The 8,867-nt window shown below is 31.7% G+C and overlaps 1 protein-coding gene across 4 annotated transcripts in view; it reads left to right on the top strand.

The window, feature by feature from the left end:
* Window positions 1-3,481: 3,481 nt before the first annotated feature.
* LOC110670703 (DNA gyrase subunit A, chloroplastic/mitochondrial) overlaps window positions 3,482-8,867 on the top strand; it is a 66,532-nt gene continuing 61,146 nt past the window's right edge. For all 4 annotated transcript variants that reach the window (XM_058135095.1, XM_058135093.1, XM_058135094.1 and 1 more), the window contains exons 1-4: window positions 3,482-4,003; window positions 4,562-4,631; window positions 4,718-4,783; window positions 5,376-5,477. In XM_058135095.1, the coding sequence (XP_057991078.1) occupies window positions 3,585-4,003; window positions 4,562-4,631; window positions 4,718-4,783; window positions 5,376-5,477 (657 nt within the window). In that variant the 5' untranslated portion in view covers window positions 3,482-3,584. The remainder of the gene's footprint in view (window positions 4,004-4,561; window positions 4,632-4,717; window positions 4,784-5,375; window positions 5,478-8,867) is intronic.

Raw genomic sequence — 8,867 nt, 5'->3', positions numbered from 1 at the left:
GGTCAACATTTTCATTGACTAGTGAATTATATAATGACCAGTAAACCCTAAAAATAAAGAAATAAATATTTAATCTTGTAATATGCCCTAGTTTGCCTAGTTGACTAGCTTGGATAGGTTGGCATGCCAATAGGATTCTGACAGCTATTCTATAAATGGCTTCATGCCATACTGTGTTTTTACGGCTATTATGCCGCACTGTGACTTTAATAGCCTACGGCTATATGTATTGTGTTATTATACTTGGCTTATTGCCAGATTTATTATATGGCTTTTTAGTCACACTATTTGCACACTGGGAGATACTTTGTGACCGATGATATGATGACCCAAGGTACTAGGTACCCAGTGCTAGTATATTCGTTTATCTAGTTTGGTCAGTGTATAGGCTACACGGGCAGTTAATTTAAGTGGTATTAAATTCAGACCGTTAAACCAAGTGTATTGACATGCAATACAATTAAATTAAGTATAAATAAAATATTCTCAATAAAAACATGAAAAGCTTTAGATGAACAATCTTATTAAAGATTTCTGAAGAATTAGTCTGCAAAGACTATAGGCATCGAAAATCATGAACAATTATTTTATTTTATTTTATTTTAATTTATTTCTCTTTATAATTGGCACCACTAAACAAAATTGCTTAGTGCGTTGCTTTTCTAACGCGTAGGTATTGGAGACACAGTTGGGGAGCCTAGCAGACCTACGACCAAGTGAGACATCAAATCTGCACAGGAGTCTAGAGTCATCTGCACTGCATTGCATACATCGTAAGACTTAGGATATATTGTATTTGTACTTTTATTGTATTTTGAAATTCGGCCCTGTATTTTGTAATATTATGAAAGCTCTAAAGTTTGTAATATTTTATACATATTAAATAACATGGAGATTTTCTGGATATATTTGAATTATTATGGATTATATTTTTGAGCATTATCTAGTGCATTTTATACAATCCTAGTAAATGATTTTTTGCCTTACACTACATGATCCAACCACAAAATGAAGCACATAATTTAGGGGTTTGTAGAATGCTGAAGAAATTTAAACCCAAAAAACATGCTTTACCTGTTCAATCTTTAGGATGCAAAGCAACACCCATTGCAGTTCTTCAATCTTGATAAGAAATTTAGGACAAGAAGTTGCGATAGATTTTAACAATTGTCCCTGAACTTATATAGTTATAACAATACAGTCCTTTAATTTTAAAATGTAACATAAAACCCCCTAAATTTTCAAATTTTGCACAATAAAATCTCTCTGACTTTCAGTTACTAATTTTTCAGTTAAAAACTGATGTGAATAGTTTTCGCGTGATGCTTAGTCAATATTTCTCTCTCATCTCTTATGCAAAGTGTAAAATTATTCTCTTTACGCATGAAAAATTATTCTCTCTATAGAGAGAAAAATAATTCAATTTACGCATAACTTGAGAGAGAAAAGAGAAATACTAATTAAGCTCCATGATAGAACTGTTTAGGTCAGCGTCTAACTGAAAAACTGGTAATTGGAGGTTAGAGGGATTTTACTGTGCAAAATTTAAAAGTTGATGGGGTTTTATGTTACATTTTTAAGTTTAGGGACTGTAATATTATAACTAGATAAATTCAAAGACAATTGTCAAAATTTATCCCAAGAAGTTGAGAGACAACATAAATTAGTGATATTAGTGATTCAAATTAAAGTTAATTAGATTTATAGGGCTACTTTAAAGTTTTAAAATTCTTCCCCACGTGCATAGCTAGTGATGACACATTAGTTACAGGGGTTAAATTATTCCATAATTTAAAAGTTTAGAGGTTAAAAAGGATGAATCTAAAGTTAAGGGGTAAGATGATTTGTTATCAAAAAGTCAATGGATAAATTATGCATTCTGACTTATAAGGGATAAATTTTGATAACTGTCTCTGAACTTATATAGTTGTAACATTACAGTTCTTCAACTTAAAACTATAACATAAAACCTCATGAACTTTCAAATTTTGTATAGTAAAATCCCTCTAACTTCCAATTACTAGTTTTTCAGTTAGACGCTGATCTGGACAGTTCTAACATAGAGTTTAGTCAATATTTCTCTTTTCTATCTCAAGCCAAGTGTAAAATAAATCATTTTTCTCTCTATAGCAGAATAATTTTTCATGTGTAAAGAGAATAATTTTATGCTTTGGATAAGAAAGGAGAGAGAAATATTGACTAAGAGCCACGCGGGAGCTATTCACGTCAGTTTCTAACTGAAAAATTAGTAATTGAAAGTTATAGGGATTTTACTGTATAAAATTTGAAAGTTTAGGGGGTTTTATATTATATTTTAAAATTAAAGGACCGTAGTGTTATAACTATATAAGTTCAGAGATAGTTGTTTAAATTTATCCGACTTATAAGGATACGTTGTGGTAATAATAATAATAATAATAATAATAATAATAATAATAATAATAATAATAATAATAATAATAATAATAATAATAGAGTTTTTATAGTAATTCTCCCTTTAATAATTTTTTTAAAAAGATAACTATAATTTAGTATCTGTATTTTCAAAATCAAGCAATTTAATTATTGATATTTGACAAAACCTATAATTTAGTTTGTTGTCATTAGAATTTCAGTTAAATTATCATTAATTTTAGTAAAAATTTTCAAAATACCCTTGACTTTATTTTTAATTTAAAATTAATTTAGTCATTGAAATTTTATTTTATTGACAATTTAATCCTGAGATTTGATTAAATCTATAATTTATTTTATGCAGTTTTAAAATTAAGCAATTTAAGATCCTTGAAGTTTTAATAAATCCACAAGTGAGTTATACCATTAAAATTACAATTAACTTTCTATTAAATTTAATTAAAATATCAATATATTTTTAGCTCTATTTTTAATCTGAAAACAATTTAGTCTTTAAATTTTTTCTAATAACAATTTGAGTCCATAATCATTTTTTTTCTTTTTTTATATATAACAATATATTATAATATATGAAAATATTATTTTATATATATAATGATTTATATATTATTAAAATAACTATGATATAAATAGAATTTTATAAAATTATAAGGGTATTTTTTGTAAATAATTATAATATTTAAGAATAATTTATAAAATATATGAATAATTTTATAATTAATCAAAATTTTTAAATATTTAAAATAATTAATTTATATTTTAATAATCTAAATTTAAAATTTTTCAATTTAATGACACTTATATTTTAAAATATAAGAAATAAGTTATTAATAAAATAATACATCAAAGACTAAGTTATTTAGAAAATAAAATCTTAACAGTAAATTATTTTCAGATTAAAATAAAATTAATATTTTTTTGATATTTTTAATAAAATTACATTTAACAAAATTGAGACCAAAGGGACTAATTATAAATTTTATTAAATTTTAAAATTAAATTATTTAATTTTAAAAGTATAAAAACTAGGCTATAGGTTTTATCAAATTGTATTTTAAATTGTACCTTTTTCAAATCATCTCCTTGCTAGAGCCCGGGATATCTTTTTTGTTTTGGACAAAAGGACTAATAAACCCTAAATCTTAAGCGCTTCTTTTCCTCTTCATGGCATGACTTCCTCTTCTTCCAAAATCTTAAACCCTAATTATATGGCTCTTTCTTCTGCTCTCCGCTTATCTAACTCTGTACTCTGCCACCACGTCCATTTCGCCCAAACCCGCTTCTCTGGTCTCCGCCACCGCCTTCCTGAACTCCGCTTTCTATCAACATTCCCTTCCTGTACCCGCCTCCTGCCTGTGCAAGCGCGCCGCCGAGACTACTCCTCGGCCAGAGAGGAGAGGGATTCTCGAGAGCAAAATGGGAGTTTGTTGGTGAAGGATTCAAATGGGGGCAGCGACGGAAGAGTTGTGCCTACAGAGCTTCACAAAGAGGCCACCGAGGCTTACATGGCCTACGCCATGTCGGTTTTGCTTGGAAGGGCTTTGCCAGATGTAAGGGATGGGTTGAAGCCTGTGCATCGGAGGATACTGTGAGTAGTAATTGGGGGCTTAGTTTTTGTTTTCTCTAATGTGGCGTTATTGGGTGAGAGAAAGTGCGAATTTTTTCTACTATTAGTTTTACTTAATATTTTGTTCTGTCTTCCTTTCGTTTTCCCTTTTGGCCCCTAATGGCTGAAGTGTAGAAGAAAAACAGATCGTTCCTTTAGGACTTGAATAAAGTATTTATAGGGTTGCTCTTGCATTTTTGCCTTCTGTGCGCTGTTTGGATGCCGAGAAAATATGGGCAAAGGAAAGCAACGGAGGCCCCTCTAAAAGTTGCTTTGCATGGTTCTGGTTTATACTTTTGATGTTTTAAGCTTTCAACCTTTGGAAATATTTAATGTCCTGATTATCAATTTTTAAATCCTTTCCCCTTCTTTTTCTTTTATTTGATTGCCTTTGTTGTATTTATTGGCTTTTCAGCCAGCTGAGGTTGTTGTAGAATGATTAATGCTTTTATATCTGCATTGAATGATAGGTGTGTTTATTATCTGCAGTTTCATAATTTTGTTGAGAAAAAAAAGTAATTAGTCCTCAAAATTTTGTAGATTTGCAATGCATGAATTGGGTCTTTCCTCAAGAAAGCCATTCAAAAAATGTGCTAGAGTCGTTGGTGAGGTTAGAACTTCTTTTAATTTAAGTATCACCATCCTTTTTCCCAGTTGATAACTATTATTTTAATATGCTTAATGCCTCTATTGCAGGTTCTTGGTAAGTTTCATCCCCATGGAGACACTGCTGTCTATGATGCATTGGTGCGAATGGCACAGGTAAAAGTGTGAGTGGGAATTTTTTAGGTGTTCTGTGTTTCTGAATGTATTTTCCATTGCCTGCTCTTCTTCACTTCCCATTTGGTTCTACATGCTGGGCTTCTTTCCTAAAAGGGTTCTAAAAATGTTACAGACTCAACGGCTTAGAATAAACCAAATTTGCAGTATACATTATTATCCTTTCACTAATTGTATTCCTGTTATGCTTTGAAGTTCTCTTAGGTGTGGGAATTGGTCCTTTTAGCATGAAAGCTTGTTGTGAACATTGTGTTGGTGTTCCCCCACCCTCCTGACCATACAAAAAAGGGAAGAAAATAACAAAAGAAGGGTTTTCATTCTGATTTCATGTCTGGTTCTCTCAGATACTTATACCACAAATTCTTCATGTATAATATGCATATGTTGAACAGAAGATCTGTCTGATTGATTTCAAATTTTTGTCATATGCTTGGTTTCAAATGCAATTCTCTTTGACATGGCTTTGCTTTTCCAATTTTTTTTTTTGCCAGTATTTGTTTGTGAGTATCATGACTTCCTTGCACTTCTAGTCTTGCGCGTAAACTTTTACTTATTTTAGTGATCTTTCATGCAGGATTTCTCCTTAAGAAGCCCACTTATCCAGGGGCATGGCAATTTTGGTTCAATAGATGCAGATCCCCCTGCTGCCATGCGTTATACAGAGTGCAGGCTGGAAGTATGCTGTCATATCCTGTTTTCTTTCGAGCACATTAATATCCAATTATAAGCTTTTATGTTTTAATTCTGCTGCTTATAAGTAGCCAACTGTTTCCTATAATAGCCCCTGCCCCCACCTTTCCAGGTCAGTCTGTATGTTTCAGAGTTGCTATTTCTTTCTGTTAGGGCCGCAAAGATGCCAAGCCAAGTTGGTCATCCTCTGTTCTGGTTTGGCTTGGTTAGTTGCTTTCCAATATAGGCTTAAACTCAATCGAACTCAGACAAGCTTTTCAGAGCCCTTTTTTTTTTGCACTCAGATTGATTTTGATTTCTTAAGCTTGGGCTTCATAACCAAGCCACTAAAACACTTGAAAGCTTGAACTACTTAATTTGGTTTCCAATTTGAAAACTCTAGATTGAAAAATGTTTTGACATGTTTCTCAAATTTGTAGAACCTTCTACCCATTAATGGTTGTTATTAGGGGTGGCTACGGTTTAGGAACCGCTGGTTATGGTTCAGGAACTGCCGGTTTAGGTTCAATGAAATTATGAACCTGAACCAAACCGCTAGGGGACGGTTTGGAAGATGGCTCCTGAATCGCTGGTTCTGGTTTTGATTCCTGAACCGCCGGTTTTGGTTTGAGTCCCGGTTTAAAACGGTTTGAAGGGCGGTTTGAAAAAGAACGGTTCAAGACAGTTTGGAGGACGGCTTGAAAGCGGTTTAGGGATGGTTCAAGGGTAGTTTAGACAAAAAAATTAGAGAAAAATTTTATTGATTCAAAAGTTAAGTTATATTTGTAAAAATATTTTAATTTTTCTTAGAAATCTTTCAATCAAAATAAAATAAGAAAAAAAAGAAAGAAAATAATTTATCTTTAAGAAAAATTGAATAAGTAAAGACTTGAACCTAATTAAAAAACTAGAGATGAAAATTAATTTTTTTTAAAGAAATTAGCAAAAAGTGTATGAACTTAATTTTGCCTATGTATCCCTTTAAGATTTAGAGTAATAAAAATTTCTAGTTCTATTACTTGCCTTTTTTAAAAAATTATATAATAATTGACAATTAAAAAAGTATAAAAGAGAAAAAAAATTAAAATAGAGGGTATTGAAAATTTTATTGAGGATTTAAAGTAATAACAAAGTAATTGAGCTAGTATTGAAAATTTTAGTAAGTATATAAAATAATAAAGGAGGAAAATTGAGAAAATATTAAGAATTGAAGAGAATGCAGAGAATAATTGTGTAGAGAATTAATGATATATATAAATGAACTAGGAGTAAGGTAACATATTTATTGAATTTTTTTATATTTAAATCGCCAGTTCAATCCGGTTTGAAATCGTCGGTTTAATCCGGTTCGGAATCGCTGGTTCACGGTTCCTAAAAAATATGAACCTGAACCAAACTGCAGAAGAACAGTTTCGGTCTGGTTCAAAGCTGGTTTCGGTTTTGACAGGTTTTGGTCGAACCGGTTCCGGTTCGGTTCCGGTTCAAAATCAGACCGTGGCCACCCTTAGTTGTTATTGTGGTAAAATGGAAAGGGGGTGCGCCTGCTTAAATAGAAGAGGCAGGGAAAGGGGCGGTAGTACTGTACCCGATCTCCATGTCTAGTACTGTACCTGATCTCCATGTCAATGTTGGATTGGTATGTGCTATTTTTTTTTGTCTTTTTCCTCCTTTTTTTCTTCTAGCCATCTTTCAAAGCTAATAACAATGCTCTTTCTAAAGGGCAAGTGCTATACATTCCTAAAGACGAGTGGCACCTAAAACAACCATTGGAGCTTATTTTGGTTGTGGGGCTGCCAATGGACTCAATTTTAGTCTGAATCCTTTCCAATTCTGATTGATCTATTTGATAGGGTAGAGAAGTTTAGCTCCACATATTTAAACATAATTTCAAGTTAATCCATTTATTTGCAAATAAAACATGGTTGATATTAATATGATCCAGTTGATATCTTATTTGAATATAAACATTAATTTAATCAATAATTTCAAATTTTACCATAGTTTCTATCATATGTACACACATACATACAAATTTTGTTTTCTTCTACACTCAATTTCTTCGGTTTATATGACGTGCATTCTTGTCTCTGTTTATGTATATTGAAGACATGATTTTGTTAACTATGCTTGATGCGACTCTCAAGAACAATGCTTTGAAACCCATGAATAGGTTTGATTTATAATCCCAAGAAAGCAAAATCAAGTTCAAACACCAAAGAATACCTTGACCTATCAATTATGTAGAATTGAAAACCAAGATAATTCAAAGGTAGAATTAAAAATTCTTGACCCAAAGTTTATAATTAAACAAGAATCAAGAATACAAAGATTGTTGAACCCTACAAGATTAATCACTCTTGAAGAATTTAGTTTAGTTCAAAAAAGAACTTAGGAAAATTCCCTCTCTTGTATTAATTTAATCAAAAGTAATGTTCTCCTCAAAAAGTATTAAGTTAGCCTTATATATGCAGCTGAAGCCCTAATTCTCTATACTTAAAAAAATAAAAATAAAACCCTAAAAACTAATAAAAAACCTGGAGTGGGCTGCACTCCTATCTAAGGCCCAAAAACACATAGATAAGGCCTAAAACACATATCTGACAAAAAATAATTAAATAAAACTATTCAGACTTGGCCTAGATAAAAAAAAGACACTAAATTTTCATAACAATCCATCAATTCTGTCCACATATTTCTTGATAATCACTCACGTAAACTTGGATCAAATTAAGCCACTTTCCATTTGCTTGTAACCCCAATTTATTGATTGTATTTCCATATTTAGCTTCTTGTGCAACTGCTTCCTCAATCAACTCTTGTATCTTCTTAACTCTAGTCCTTGTGATTGGAGCTTCTTGTGCAATTGCATCTTGAATCATCTCATGAACATTCCTAGGATCTTGTTGTTCTTGTTGATTTCCATCATCCCCTCCCTCTTCAAAAGGATTCGTCCTCGAATCTTCACCTACATCAAAAGGGGGAAGATCAGTAACATTAAAAGTAACACTCACATTGTACTCATCAGGAAGATCCAACTTATAAGCATTGTCATTAATCTTGGCCACCACTTGAAATGGATCATCTCCTCTAGAATGAAGCTTAGACTTTCTTTGAATTGGAAATCTTTCCTTCCTCATATGCACCCAAACCCAATCTCCTGGTTGGAAAATAACTTGCTTTCTTTCTTTATTGGCTTGGACAACATATCTCTTATTCTTCTTCTCAATGTGCTGTTTTGCTTGTTCATGGATCCTTTTAACCAACTCGGCCTTCTTCTTTCCATCTAAACTTGATATCTTATGCACAGACAAATGAATCAAATCTAATGGAGTTAAAGGATTAAACCTATAAACAATCTCAAAAGGTGAAAAACGAGTAGAAGAATCCACACTTCTGT

This window comes from Hevea brasiliensis, chromosome 14 (genome assembly GCF_030052815.1).
Source record: "Hevea brasiliensis isolate MT/VB/25A 57/8 chromosome 14, ASM3005281v1, whole genome shotgun sequence".
In the NCBI taxonomy this organism is placed as follows: Eukaryota; Viridiplantae; Streptophyta; class Magnoliopsida; order Malpighiales; family Euphorbiaceae; genus Hevea; species Hevea brasiliensis.
This window is presented reverse-complemented; position numbering and strand designations above follow the sequence as displayed.